At 41.8% G+C, this 15,748-nt stretch overlaps 1 protein-coding gene across 2 annotated transcripts in view; it reads left to right on the top strand.

Annotated features, from left to right (window-relative positions):
• The window catches only part of SLC16A14 (solute carrier family 16 member 14), a 35,999-nt gene extending 22,422 nt beyond the window's left edge, over positions 1-13,577 (top strand). For both annotated transcript variants that reach the window (XM_015111302.3, XM_077957764.1), the window contains exons 4-5: positions 1,755-2,732; positions 10,733-13,577. In XM_015111302.3, coding sequence (XP_014966788.1) covers positions 1,755-2,732; positions 10,733-10,884 — 1,130 coding nt within the window. In that variant the 3' untranslated portion in view covers positions 10,885-13,577. The remainder of the gene's footprint in view (positions 1-1,754; positions 2,733-10,732) is intronic.
• Positions 13,578-15,748: the final 2,171 nt, after the last annotated feature.

Genomic DNA, 15,748 nt, shown 5'->3' with positions numbered 1-15,748 from the left:
GCCACAATTTCCTTTATCAACAGGTAGTGTGATTCACACAGATGAGTAATTACTTGTACAATTGCATTTTAAATAAACTGAATCTCCAGTTTGACATTCTTTTTGAGTACAGAGCTACAATGAATGTGTTAGCATAAGAGTTTAAAGTTAGCTTGGAATTCTGGCTTTTCTTTTTTCATTGTTATTATCTGTATGACTTTGGGCAAGTTATTTAACCTACTTACACCTCAGTTTCCTTATCTGCAAAATGGGTATAATGAAGAGCTTAGTTTACATGGTTGTTGAAACCGCTAAATGACATAATTTGTATAAAGCACTAAGCAAAGTGCTCAGTAAATGTTAGCTAATAGGTAAATGTGGTTATACATATATATACACACACACACACATATATATAAAACATATAAGCTTAAGTATGTATCTTTTGATAGGAGAAAGTGAACATAATAACCTACTGTCCATATAAATCCCAAGTTGCTTCTTGTAATATATATCTATACAGATACACACATAAAGCACTTCTGTATCCTCTGAAGCATAGTTTAAAAACCATTGATTGAAGGACCTGATAACAGTTCTTTTTTTCGCTCATTATACATAATACATTTTTAATATTTCTATTTTAGTCATAATTGATGATGGTAAATATTTGTGGAGTCAAATGTGATGTTCTGATACATGTATATATTGTAGAATGATTGAATAAGGCTAATTGACATATCCATCACCTCACATACTTGTGATGAGAACATTTAAAATCTACATTTAGCAATTTGAAAAATCTACAATATATTATTACTAAGTACAGTCACCATATTGTGCAATAGATCACTAGAACATATTCCTCTGGTGAAAACGGTTCTTTAAAAATGTCAGATGTTGGCCAAGAGCAGTGGCTCACACCTATAATCCCAGCACTTTGAGAGTCCAAAGCAGGTGAATCGCATGAGCCAAGGAGTTTGAGACCAGCTTAGGCAACATGGTGAAACCACGTGTCTACAAAAAATACAAAAATTAGCCACACCCGGTGATAGTCCCAGCTACTTGGGAGACTGAGGTGGGAGGATCACCTGAGCCTGCGGAGTTCGAGGATGCCATGAGCTGTGATTGCACCACTGCATTCCAGCCTGGGCAACAGAGTAAGTCCCTGTCTCAAAAAAAAAAAAAAAAAAAAAAAGTCAGGTATTTTCCCTGAGTACATTAGAAACTCTTCCCTATAATCGTCCAATAATAGGGCTAGCACTGAGGTTTTTGTGTTATAGGTGAGGAAATAAACACTCCTTTTGCTGAGACTAAGGAACCAGGTTGGGGTGTCTGGACACATAGTGCAATCAGGGGAGGCTAAAGACAGCAGAGGTCCTCAGAGGAGCCATTCATTCTCCCAGCAACTTGCTAAGCACATGCTGTCTGTTCTGGGCAGTCCTGGGCATACCATTGGTGAAAATACATGGTCTTGCCTGCCTGGAGCTTATATTTTTCTGATGTGAGAATGCGGCTCCATTTTGTTATTGGAGGCACTTGTGCCGCAAAGCCTGTTGGGAAAAATGGCGGGCTAGAAACCTGCTTGGCTGGATGGTCTTCCTGCCGCTTATCCCTGGGGGCTGCTTTTTAAATAATCACTGTTACAGCTTTGTCAGAAATAAAAAAGCGTAAATAGATGCTAATTAAGGAAATGCAAGTGATCTTTGCTGCAAATTCTGGATATGGCCACTGATGTTGCACCGTGTCTTTTCTTCCCCTGTCGGCCTGTGCAGGCCTGGGCAGCGGGATGGCCTACCTGCCCGCGGTGGTCATGGTGGGCAGGTATTTCCAGAAGAGACGCGCCCTCGCCCAGGGCCTCAGCACCACGGGAACCGGATTCGGTACGTTCCTGATGACTGTGCTGCTGAAGTACCTGTGCGCAGAGTACGGCTGGAGGAATGCCATGCTGATCCAAGGTGCCGTTTCCTTAAACCTGTGTGTGTGTGGGGCGCTCATGAGGCCCCTCTCTCCTGGGAAAAACCCAAACGACCCAGGAGAGAAAGATCTGCGCGTCCTGCCAGCGCACTCCACGGAATCTGTGAAGTCAGCTGGACAGCAGGGAAGAACAGAAGAGAAGGATGGTGGGCCCGGGAACGAGGAGACCCTCGGCGACCTGCAAGCCCAGGAGTGCCCCGATCGGGCCGGGCACAGGAAGAACATGTGGGCTCTCCGGATTCTGAAGACGCTCAGCTGGCTCACCATGAGAGTCAGGAAGGGCTTCGAGGACTGGTACTCGGGCTACTTTGGGACAGCCTCTCTATTTACAAATCGAATGTTTGTAGCCTTTATTTTCTGGGCTTTGTTTGCATACAGCAGCTTTGTCATCCCCTTCATTCACCTCCCAGAAATCGTCAATTTGTATAACTTATCGGAGCAAAACGACATTTTCCCTCTGACGTCAATTATAGCAATAGTTCACATCTTCGGAAAAGTGATCCTGGGCGTCATAGCCGACTTACCTTGCATCAGTGTTTGGAACGTCTTCCTGTTGGCCAACTTCACCCTTGTCCTCAGTATTTTTATTCTGCCGTTGATGCACACGTACGCTGGCCTGGCGGTCATCTGCGCACTGATAGGGTTTTCCAGTGGTTATTTCTCCCTAATGCCCGTAGTGACTGAAGACTTGGTTGGCATTGAACACCTGGCCAATGCCTACGGCATCATCATCTGTGCTAATGGCATCTCTGCGTTGCTGGGACCACCTTTTGCAGGTAAACTCTGTGAGGTTTTAAGAGCTCAGAGTGCATGTAGATATGGTGTGTTATGTTATAAAGTCCAAGATAAGAAGGTTTCCATTTGTGCACATGCTCCTTTTATCTTCCCATTCCTGCCCCCTAATTTCTCATTTATACATTTGAGTAAGTTAAAGACTATTCTTTCTTTTCTTTTGTTTTCTTTTCTTTTTTTTTTTTTTTTTTGGAGATGGAGTCTTGCTCTATCGCCCCAACTGGAGTGCAGTGGTGCGATCTCAGCTCACTGCAACCCCTGCCTCCCAGGTTCAAGCGATTCTCCTGCCTCAGCCTCCCAAGTAGCTGGAATTACAAGTGCACACCACCACGCCCGGCTAATTTTTTATGTTTTTGGTAGAGATGGGGGTCTCACCATGTTGGCCAGGCTCGCCTCGAACTTCTGACCTCAGGTGATCCACCTGCCTCAGCCTCCCAAAGTGCTGGGATTACAGGCATGAGCCACCGTGCCTGGCCAAGGCCATTCTTTTATGTAGAATGTAGATGAAATGTAGATGAACTTTCGATCCTATCCACATGATAAGGCAGTCAGGCTGGTAGAGTGAGGAAATAAAGCGGATGGGTTGATGGAATACTGCTGGGCTCCTTACCCATTTGAAGAAGGTGGCCTCTGGGCAGTTCCAGCTGATTTCTGTCACCAAGAAATACTGAGAATTGTTGCCAGATCTTCTGGGTGTTGTTTCTCCCCAAAGGGAAGCTAAGAATCTGTACTGTTAGGTAGCACTAACAGATTTCCAAAACACCATGTGGCAGGTGCAACAGAACACATCCATGGACTCAATCCAGCCCTGCATTCGCTTCCTATTGTTGCTGTAATAAATTGCCAGAAACTTATGGTGGCTTAAAACAATACAGATTGGCCAGATGTGGTGGCTCACACCTGTAATTCCAGTACTTGGGGAGGCCGAGGCAGGAGGATCACTTGAGCCCGGGAGTTCGAGACCAGCCTGGCCAATATAGTGAGACCCCATCTCCACACAGACACACACACATGCATGCATACACACAAGCACGCACACACACACACACAAATACAGATTTATTATCTTACTGTTCTGCATGTCAGCAGAGCTGAATTCCTTCTTGAGGCTTTAGGGGAGAATTTGTTTCCTTGTCTTTTCCAGCATCTGGAGGCCACTTTCATTCTTTGGCATGTACCCTCTTGCTCCATCTTCTAAGCCAGCAGTGTAACGTCTTCCCACCTCTCTCTGATTCGGACTTCCTGCCACCTCCTTTCACCTTTTTTTTTTTTTTTTGAGATGGAGTCTCCCCCTGTCACCCAAGCTGGAGTGCAGTGGCATGATCTCAGCTCACTGCAACCTCCACCTTCTGGGTTCAAGCAAGTCTCCTGCCTCAGCCTCCTGAGTAGTTGGGATTACAGGCATGCGCCACCACGCCTGGCTAAATTTTTTTGTATTTTTAGTAGAGATGGGGTTTCACCATATTGGCCAGGCTGGTCTCGAACTCCTGACCTTGCGATCCCTCCCACCTCGGCCCCCTGAAGTGCTGGGATTACAGGCGTGAGCCACCATGCCTGGCCACCTCCTTTCACTTATAAGGGTGCCTATGATTACATTGGGCTCACCTGATCCTGGATCATCTCCCCAGCCCAGGTCCTAAATTAATCACACCTGCAATGTCCCTTTTGCCCTAATTAGGTCACATATTCATGGGGTAGAGAAATTAGGGATAGGAGCATTCTGCCTACCACAGGCCTGAAGGCCACTAGCTGGCAACATCTAGGATACGATCTCTGTCATGTATTCCCTTCATTTACAAGAGGCAAATTCACCAGAGAACTTGGTATTCGGGCATACCAGAAGCCTTGGGCATCAAGGAATCTTGTGTCTGGGCCAGTGCCTTTGTGGAAAGGCAAGTCAGGTTTGGGCAGGTAGACTCATGCCCCAAGACACCAGCTGCTGGGTGAAGATAACAAGGTCTATCCTCTGTCCAAGAACTGGAGATAGGAGTCTGCATAGCATGGCAAAGGCTGGGGCAGAATGCCAATACTAAGGTGCTCTCTGGTGGTGGCCCTCAGCCAGCCAGCCAGGGCTGGTAGTGATTGTCAGAGCTGCTGGAGGTTTTGTGCAGAGCCTCGAGCTAACCCAGTGGAGCCTCACCTGTTCAGATGTCCCCTCCCCCAGCCACCCCCAAGCAACCTCCTGTCTGGGCCCTACAGGCTCTTTATTCTCATATCCTCTGGCAGGAGTATCTCTCCCCAGTGGGTGAAGGAATCCCATGGGTACAGGACAAAGCCGTCCCTGCCCCTTTTTTCCCAGTCTTTCTATAAGTCATAAAGTCACTTCCTCCCTTAAGACCCCCACTGGCAGAGAGCTTGTGCCAACAAACACGCTTTTAAATCCCCTTGAAATCTAAAGTACAAGAAATCATAGATTTTTGCCTATGCAGCAGACAACACCGGCAGTCGGCTGACTAAAGGTTTAAGGTCCAAGAGTCCCCTTAGGAATCCTCAGGGCTACATGTAGGGCTCCTCCTGGAGCAAGCTGCTCCTGGTGTCTGCCTGTGCACAGAGATGCAGATGCAGCATTTTTAAGTGAAAATGGCTATAGCAACAGAGCAAACTATATTGGCAGTTGAAAAGTCTAAAATTGCTCACTGATCTCATGTAAAATTCTCTGTCAGGTCAGAATGCATTTGATTATAACATCCTGACAATGATGGTTTAAGCATATTTCTGTCACATAACCAGAAATATAGAGTTCAGGGACTGGAGGATGTTGGGGCAATGTCTCAGAGATCCTCTTGGCCGTTTCCTCATGCTAACTGCCTCGTGGTGACATAATGGTTGCTGTATCTCCAGCCACTGCATCATCATTTATAGCAGGGAGAAGGAAGTGGGGAAAGGCTCAGTCCCATCAGAATTCCACTTACATCTGATTGGCCAGAACTATATCACACAGCTAGTTCAAGCTTCAAGGGGAGCTGTGAATGGACTATTTTGCTTTCCAGCCTCTCTACTAGAGGAAGGAAAGGAGAAAAGAATTGGGATTGGCAGTTCAGTCAGCCAATGGTGCCTGCTAGAGATGTTAAATATCCATTGGAGGTATAGGGACCTAGTAGTTGCTCCTCTGCCCTCTGATTGGAGGTCCTTCAGATACATTGTATGCATAAATGGACTCTGTCACTGATGGTTCTTTGCATGATCCAGGGGTACTTTCTTCTAATGGGCAGGCTCGGGTTGTTTTGTCTTGATCCATCAGATTTCAATGGCAGCATCACAACACAACTGTGAGGTGTGGCCTGAGTAATTCTCGTGATCAGTGTTAGTCAAAGCACCAGAGTTTGCCAGGATAGTTTTCTTATCCCATCCCTGTGGTCCTGTGCTGTCCATTCATCTGCATTCTAGCGAGCTTTCTTGAGTGGAAGAGAGAGGAATGACAAGTAGAGGACAGGGAGTTATACCCAACCCTCAGTCATCAGGTCTTATCTCTTGACTGCTTCGAGGTTCCTCCCTGGAGGTGGGTTCTGTAGTGGAATGGGATCCACCATGGATGATAGAAATCGTTGTGTTAATGGTTGGGAGCCTTCTATGATGCGTATCATGTGGTGCTATGGAAACCCCAAAATCAACATTCGGATGTGCCTGTCTAGGCCAGCAAGCTAAAGGGGACTTTCTTTATTTGCATTTGTTGGTTTCTTCATCTTCCATTGAATTCGTGCACTAAGGAATGATGAACAACATTTGTTGGCTACCTGCATGATGTTTCATTTATTGACTTTCCAGACCAAGGAGCCAACATTGCAATGAGATGCAAGCCACCATTTATGTGCACTGTAGGCTCAGAGCGACTCGCAATATGAGTGACTAAATGACCACATTACACTCTTGCTAGAAATTCGAAGTGCACTAGAAATTATTGCTTAGCTGGGTTTGCTGCAAGGAAAATTACTGTTCACATTTCCTTTTTTTAAAAAAAAAAGTTTCAAGAAAGTACAATCAGAGATATTGAACAGACATTTCAACCATGTCATTCAGCAGCATGGACTTCTTGATCTAATTTATTTATAATATTGTTGGGTGTTTTGTTCAATCCCTTTAAAGATATAATATAGGCCGGGTGCGGTGGCTCATGCCTGTAATGCCAGCACTTTGAGAGGCTGAGGTGGGCGGATCACCTGAGGTCGGGAGTTGGAGACAGCCTGGCCAACATGGTGAAACCTCATATCTACAAAAATACAAAAATTAGGCACCTGTAATCCCAGTTACGTGAGAGGCTGAGGCAGTAGAATTGCTTGAACCTGGGAGACGGATCAGTGAGTCAAGATCACGCCACTGCACTCCAGCCCGGGTGACAAGAGCAAGACTCTGTCTCAAAATTAAAATAAAATAAAATACAAAATTATGTAATAGTAGTACATACTTTCCTAGATGTTTCAGTGTATAATATGGCAAAACCTCAGCCACCAGATTTGACTGACCAATATTCCACACACATCTCTTCCAGTCACATAAAATCTAACACCTTAATAATCTGAAAAATTAACCAAAAGCCAGGGCCCTTATTTAATTAATAAGAAAAACAGCATTACTTATTTGACAGACTCAAATGAAAAGAAAATGTACTTTAATCGGGAACCAGATTTTACTTTGAAGCTATAGGTTTGAATTGGTGTTTGGATGAGGGTTGCCAAGAATCCTGGGTTGCCAAGAATCCCAGGTTCCAAATGAAGGAACTGAGGTCAGACCTCCAGGACGGGTGGTGAAGGATGCATGAGGAAGGCAGCTTGTGGGAACTGTCTTCTCTCTGAAAAAGTCGTGTCAACATGTGCTGAGGGTCAAAGCTCCTGGTAGAGTCCTGTGTCTCTTGACCTGCTTTACATCTGACCGGGTTTGAATTCAAACTAGCAGAAATATTAAAACAGGCACCAAAGGGAGATGGCAGGATCCAGAGTTATTTATAAATAAATCCTAAAGGTAGATTGGAGAAAACCTATGGGATTAACTTAACATACTCCTACAGTTAGTGCTATGTTAAATTGTTCAGTAAAGTTGGGTGTGCTTTTTTTAAAAAAAAAAAACAACTGACATGAGTTACATTTGAAGCTTGGGCATGTGGAGATGTTTTTACAAATATTTATATTTTTAGAGGAAAGAGGACCATTAAAAATAATAATAATAATGAATTTGGCCAGGCGCGGTGGCTCACGCCTGTAATCCCAGCACTTTGGGAGGCTGAGGTGGGTGGATTACCTGAGGTCAGGAGTTTGATCAGCCTTGCCAACATGGGGAAACCCTGTCTCTACTAAAAATACAAAAATTAGCCGGGCGTGGTGGCGCATGCCTGTAATTCCAGCTACTCGGGAGGCTGAGGCAGGAGAATTCTTCAACCCAGGGGGTGGAGGCTGCAGTGAGCCACGATTGTGCCACTGCACTCCAGCCTGGGTGACAGAGTGAGACTATGTCCCAAATAATAATAATAATAATAATAATAATAATAATTCCACCCAGAAGGGGGAACAGGACATGTTCAAAGAGCCAAGAGAAATGTGTTTGAGATGCTAACAAATTCAGCATGGCTTGTGCTGGTGAGCAGGGGAGAAAGCTAGGCAGGGGCCACATCACAGAGCCTGGAGCTTATAATCAACCCCTTCCACCAAAAAGTAAATAAATAGTCTGAATGAAATACAGCTTAATTTTCCAGCCAGGTGGGATTTTGTCCCATTTCTGAGGTCCATGTTAAGCAGCAATAAGTTCGACTTGTTTCAGCCATTTGAAACAAAGCATTCAGGTGTTTGTTACTTAGAGTCATCATTCCTGCTCTCAATCACTTGATCATGTGGAAAGCGAGGATTTAGCCGTTAAAATGACCTGGTCAGCTTTCATATGGAGATAAGTGGACTATGGGAACCTCATTTGTATTTATTGATTTTTTTAAAATTGTAGATTACAGTTACTCCCATCACTACTCTGTTGATACAGATCACTCTGCATTATTTGCAATTGAATTGCTCATTTTGTCCTAATTCACAGTTGTCCACAGTTGCCAACTGGTAACACTGAGTAGAAGTTGGGTGTGTTTTTGTTCATAGGTCAGTGTCAATTGCCTTTCCATTCAATTCTGAAGCTGAAGCATTACTTTTGAATTATGTTTAATCTTTTTTGTCCCCCTTGTCTCCAATTATAGATTAAGAAAAGATGATAGAGCATTTTACTGAGCCACTTCTAAAGAGTCGGATTTTTTTCATTTCTATTTTTTACATAAAATAACAAATACAGAAACTTGGTTTACTTTTAAAGTAGATACAAAATTCATACCTTTTAACTTGTTGCTTTTGTAAAAAAAATTATAGATTTGTATGCAATTGTTTGTTTTTCTTTATGAATGCCTTGACTGATCCCTGTAAATAGATAATCCAGGCATAGTCATCACACACTAGATACAATAAACAAAGAGATACAGATAACAACCGGAAGTCGGAGGGACTGGTTTACACCTTTCCTAGTTGCTTTTGTGTGGCTGTTTCTTGATAGGAGAAGTTTAAGTTGCATTTATGCACTCGTTTGCCAATTAGTTGTTTTAAAGATGTTTCTGAAAAGTGGCCACGGAATACTATGTTTGATCATAAAATCTTATTTTTTTATTTCATTTTATTTTTTGAGACGGAGTCTTGCTCTGTTGCCCAGGCTGTAGTGCAGTGGCATGATCTCGGCTCCTCTGCAACCTCTGCCTCCTGGAGTCAAGCAATTCTCATGCCTCAGCCTCCTGGGTAGCTGGGATTACAGACATGCCCCACCACACCCAGCTAATTTTTGTATTTTTTAGAGATGGGGGTTTTGCCCTGTTGACCAGGCTGGTCTCGAACTTCTGGCTTCATGTGATCTGCCCGCCTTGATCTTCCAAAGTGCTGGGATTACAGGTGTGAGTCACTGAGCCTGGCCATTAAATCATTTATATTTTAAGTCTTTGCTAATGTGCTTACTAAAAGGGGAAAAAATGACATTTTTACCATAAATAAAACTCTTGCGTGTAGCTCAATCCACTCAGTTTGCGTAGTTGACTATGTGGGAACCATGACTTGTGACCCATTCTTAGAATTAATCACTGAAATATAGGAAACAGATTTCATAGATTCTGAGACACGTTTTTCTCATATTTTAACGTCTGAAATTAGAATGCCTTTTACAAAGTCCTGAGGAAATATTGAGTCATATTTGAATGGACAAGAATATTTATTTTTTACTGATATATAAAATAATGGCACATCAGTGTCTTAGAATTCATGAAATATAGTGGTATTTTACAGAATGTCTAATAAGATGATTATATTAAGCTGTTAAATTATAATATTAAATTATTTGAAAATAACATAATTTAGTCAGCATCTATGGCAGTATCTTTGGCAACTTAGAATTTTATAAATGTAAATATTAAAGTTTTGTGGCTATAAATGTGAATTTTATAACACCCGAAGATTTTGATTCTTTCTAGAACAGATGTGTACCCTCAAATACTTCAGAATGAATGAAAGTTCAAATGTCTCCTGCCCAGCCTCTTTTGATACACACTAAAAACTTTAGAATCATTTTTGTAGGTTTTAGAAAAATTTGTGTTGGCACTTGTGAAAAAAGAAAATCATTGGATTCGCTTTTCACTACTGGCCTTGTGAGGGCCTTCGAGTGAACCAGAAGGTTCTCCCCATGAGTCAGCCGGGAATTGCTTCAAATGCCTTCCAAAGCAACCAAATGGCTTTATGAATGCAGCCCTCTCCAGGCACGGGGAACACTGGTGTATAGCACACCCTTAAAAATTGCTAAATGAGAACCAAAAAATATAAAAAACAACAAAAAAAAGGAAAATGGATAAATGAAACATTTTATTGGTATGAAATGACATATAAATTCTTTTAGAAACATTTATAGCAGCAATAAATGCCTGCTTTATATTCTTGACTTTTATTGTATCAACTCCATGATAGTGAATATATTCTTTTTTGTTTTGTAGGGTGGATCTATGACATCACGCAAAAATATGATTTTTCCTTCTACATATGTGGTTTGCTTTACATGATAGGAATACTCTTTTTACTTATTCAGCCGTGCATTCGAATTATAGAACAATCCAGAAGAAAATACATGGATGGTGCACATGTTTAGTATCATGTAATGTTCCGTGTGGGTTTCACTGTAATACTCATGCCTACCTCGCATGGTTGCTGTGAGGCACCTATGACAGGACGTGGGAAAGCATTTTGTACAGTAACTGGCACTGTCATTTGTAAATGCCATTGTCACAGCCTCATTTGTAAGCAGCACTGCCTCTCTGTTTGGGGAGATGTAATGCTGGAAGGTATTAAGGACTACATGCATTCTAGAGACGACAGTGTTGTTCAAAGACAGCCTAGTAAATAATTGGTAGAAATACCCTTATCAAAATCATTCTCTTGTCATCTACTGGAACTAGGTTTTTAAATACAGCTTTTAAAACACACACAGGGAATAAAAGCTTTTCAACTCAACCACTTCTTTGTAAGACAAAACCGAAGTATCTGTGTGCTTCCAGAAAGATTCCAGATCAATGGGTTTCAAGCACAAGGATATGACGAGATTTCAGAAATTAATTATTACAGGGAGCTATTGATCTACTAGCATCAAACAAAGGCAAGCTCTAATTCCACAGGTAATACAATTTAGTACAATTAAAGAAACACAGCTTGTATTTTTATGAGGGAATTCTGCAGCTAGGGATCGGGCTTCATAAATCCTCCTCTAAAAGAAGACATTTGCCATTAATCCTAATTCACTGTTATCCAGTTATAAATGGAATCTTGAGACAAAACCTTAACAAAGAAATAACAGTAATGATTTCCTTAGCAGAAGCCGGATTTGTACGCACAACATTAAATAAAGGGCTACAATTCAAGCACTTTTATTCATATCATTGGCCTCTTAGATGATAAACATGATCTGGGGCCTGTAATATTTTTTTCTGAGTTTCTTCTGCCCAAAAAATGTAACATAGAACTAATTGCTAACTGACAAATAAAGCTAATAGTTAAATCATCTCCAAGGAATGTTGCTAATCCAAAATATAACACTATCAATTTGTGAGGGTAATAAATAGAATGCCCTTAGTGTAGATGTCTGTGCCACACCTGACATTGGAGTAGTGATAACAAATAGCCCATCTCTAGACTCTCATGTTGTTATATAGACCATTCATTTGCCTGAGCGTGGCACAGCTTTAAAAATAGTTCTCTTGATTGATTTCATACAGAAGATGACTGTGATCCATGACATCTAATAATGCCCTTTCTTTATCTGAGATGTCTATTTTTCTAAGCCAAACGTTTTTCAGACTGTAGAATGTTCTTCCCAGATCGTTTGAAATTTCTGACTGCCTTAGTTGTTTACAGATAGTTTAAATCTATTTAAATTTCTACTCACAATTTGATCATCACACCCACACAAATCCTTCAATATCATTGCTAGTGTCTTAGGTCAAATTTATCTAAAGTGAATACAGCCCATTCTCAATTATCCTTGACAATTAGAGGCAGGAATGCTACTAGGAATTGGAAGCAAACAATGTCACCCCCAGCGTAATTTTAGCCAGCAGTTTCAGTTATACTCAACCATACCCTTCTGAGCTGTTAACAAGTCATTCAATGGACAAGTTCTCTTTTAGTTCCATCTCCATTATTTCCTGCTCTAATGTCTAGTGGGAGGGGTCGTATCATGAAAGGACCACCAAAATAATAAAAGGCAGCTAATGGAATGGAGAAACAAAAGCATGGTTAATATATACACTCACTATTACCTCCAATGACTCGGGAATTGCCTGCACATTATTATATCCAATAGATTGCATGTCATATTCCATTTGGTTCAACACAACAACCTATGTGTTATCATTACAGCTTTGGCTGCTGTTAAAGAATCCAGCTCTCTATTTTGATAACGACAGTCTTAAAGCTGAGGCAATGCTCCCTCCTCTATCTCTATGTAATTTGCCATAGAATTAGGATGATTAGATTGAAACACGTTATATGTTTTAAAAACTACATTGCTTCATTACTTTCATTTTCTGACAACATCAAATTAACAAGAGGCAGTGTTAAATATTTTAAATGGTGCTATAGCCAATGTATTTGGATGCTTGCACTGCTGGTTGTGTATCATCAATATAAACTTTTTATCCAATGACTCGACTTTAATTACATCTAAGTTAGACTTGTTCACGTTCAGTTTGTACAGTTGTGTGTTGACTTACTATGTTTTTGAAAGTGGCGACTTCTACCAAATGAGAAGTTCCCATTGTCAAAAAAAAAAGAGACCTGCTTGCAGTATTCATGTTCACAACAGAGTAAAAGAGAATATTGTAAAGAATTACTGCAGGGCCGGGCGCGGTGGCTCAAGCCTGTAATCCCAGCACTTTGGGAGGCCGAGACGGGCGGATCACGAGGTCAGGAGATCGAGACCATCCTGGCTAACACGGTGAAACCCCCTCTCTACTAAAAAATACAAAAAACTAGCCGGGCGAGGTGGCGAGCGCCTGTAGTCCCAGCTACTCGGGAGGCTGAGGCAGGAGAATGGCGTAAACCCGGGAGGCGGAGCTTGTAGTGAGCTGAGATCCGGCCATTGCACTCCAGCCTGGGCGACAGAGCGAGACTCCGTCTCAAAAAAAAAAAAAGAATTACTGCAAATATTTCCTGTTTGTTATTTGCTGTTCTTTGAAGATATTATAAAAGGTTAATTGTATATTTATATCATGTGCTTTATCATTTTCCTCTCATGTATCCAAGTAATTTTTATTTACATACAACTAAATAAATGTTGTCCTCTTTGAAGACGGTCAGTGAGTTTTTGTATAACATTTCTATTTTGTTGGCCTCGAAGAGAATACTCCTAAAATGTAGGTGGTAATTATTTGTTTCATTCTTTCCCCTGAAAAACTATTTCTGTAGGTGTGTTCACAAACCACGTGGACAGAATCACTTAGAATGATTGTGAAAAGTGCTGCGTCTAAGTATTAAATTTAAAATGCACACATCTTTGAATCCAGCAATTGCATTTCTAACATCATTTTCTACATATGAACACAGACTAATATGTAAGGATTTTTTGTTTATCATTTGTTATATAAAAGACTGGGCTGGGTGCAGGTGGTTCACGAGGTCAGGAGATCGAGACCATCCTGGCCAATATGGTGAAACCCCGTCTCTACTAAAATACAAAAAATTAGCAGGGCATGGTGGCATGCACCTGTTGTCCCAGCTACTCGGGAGGCTGAGGCAAGGGAATCGCTTGAACCCGGGAGGTGGAGGTTGCAGTGAGCTGAGATCGCGCCACTGCACTCCAGCCTGGCAACAGAGCAAGACTCTGTCTCAAATTAAAAAAAAATAAAAAAATAAAAGACTGGAAACAATTTAAATGTCTACCAATAGATAACCGTTAAAATATAGTATAACTGTCAAAGTACAGTATAAAGTATTTTAAAGTATAGACCTATGATAATACAGTGGAATTTGTAGAATTATTAAACAAAAAAGGCAGATCTATATGTAGAATTTGGAAACAGTCTGAAGATATAGTGCTTAAAAAAAAAAAAAAAAAGCAAGATAGGCTGGAAGTGGTGGCTCACGCCTATAATCCCAGCACTTTGGGAGGCCAAGGGGGATGGATCACTTTGAGCTCAGGAGTTTGAGACCAGCCTGGGCAACATGGCAAAACCCTGTCTCTATTAAAAATACAAAAATTAACTGGGCATGATGGTGGGCACCAGTAATCCCAGCTACTCAGGAGGCTGAGGCAGAAGAATCGTTTGAACCCAGGAGGTGGATTGCACCATTGCACTCCAGCCTGGGCGACAGAGCAAGACTCTGTCTCAAGAGAGAGAGAAAAAAAAGGCAAGATAAAGCAATATGTTTAATATTCCAATTATATGTTTTCATTACCAAAAAAAAAGTCATTCATATATATAATAGGCTTAGACATGAATTGAAAATTGCTGGGAAGAAATATAAAGAAGCACAAGAAAACATTAACAGTTGTTGGCTCCAGGGAAGAAAATCTGTGGACTAAGGTAGGTCTGATTTTTTTTTTTTCCTTATGCCCATAATGCTTTTTCAATTTAAAACTTGTATCCAAAATTATTTTGAATGCAGATTCCTGGGCCTACTTAAAACCTAGAGAATTAGGAATGGGACCAGTAAATCTTCCTTTTAGATAAGTTTCTCAGTTAATTCTTGTGCATATTAAAATTGCACACCCAGTCTCAACATATTTAAGGGCAAAATATTCCAATGAATTTCAAATCCTTGTCCTGAACCTCTCTCGTTATTTCCTTTTATACAGCATTCTGGTCAATTACTATCTATGAAGCCTTCACAGTGTATAATCTTTTACTCGGTCCTTTTCCAATCAGCAAAAGTGGACTGGGGTTCTATAGGAGCAAGGCAGGCTAATGCAAAGCCCCTTCCCTCAAGCAGCCTGCATGAATAAGTAACCAATACTCCAGCGCCGGAAGAATGATAACAAAGCCAAGGGAAATGAATCCTGATGTGTTTAAATGATACTATAGCCGGGCGTGGTGGCTCACGCCTATAATCCCAGCACTTTGGGAGGCTGAGGTGGCTGGATCCCCTGGCCAAGGTGGCTGGATCACCTGAAGTCAGGAGTTCAAGACCAGCCTGGTCAACATGGTGAAACCCCATCTCTACTAAAAATACAACAAATAGCCGGGCGTGGTGGCGTGTGACTGTAATCCCAGCTACCTGGAAGGCTGAGGCAGGAGAGTCGCTGGAACCCAGGAGGCAGAGGCTGCAGTGAGCCAAGATCATGCCAACGCACTCCAGCCTGGGCGACAGAGCGAGACTCCATCTCAAAAACAAACAAAAAAAGATGTAATAAATAATATGAAAGAAGGAGGGCTGGGCGTGGTGACTCACGCCTGTAATATCAGCACTTTGGGAGGCAGAGGCTTGAGCCCAGGAGTTTGAGACCAGCCCAGGTAACATAG

Source organism: Macaca mulatta, chromosome 12 (genome assembly GCF_049350105.2).
Source record: "Macaca mulatta isolate MMU2019108-1 chromosome 12, T2T-MMU8v2.0, whole genome shotgun sequence".
NCBI lineage: Eukaryota > Metazoa > Chordata > Mammalia > Primates > Cercopithecidae > Macaca > Macaca mulatta.
Note: the sequence above shows the minus strand (reverse complement) of the source record. Positions and strands in the feature narration are given on the sequence as shown.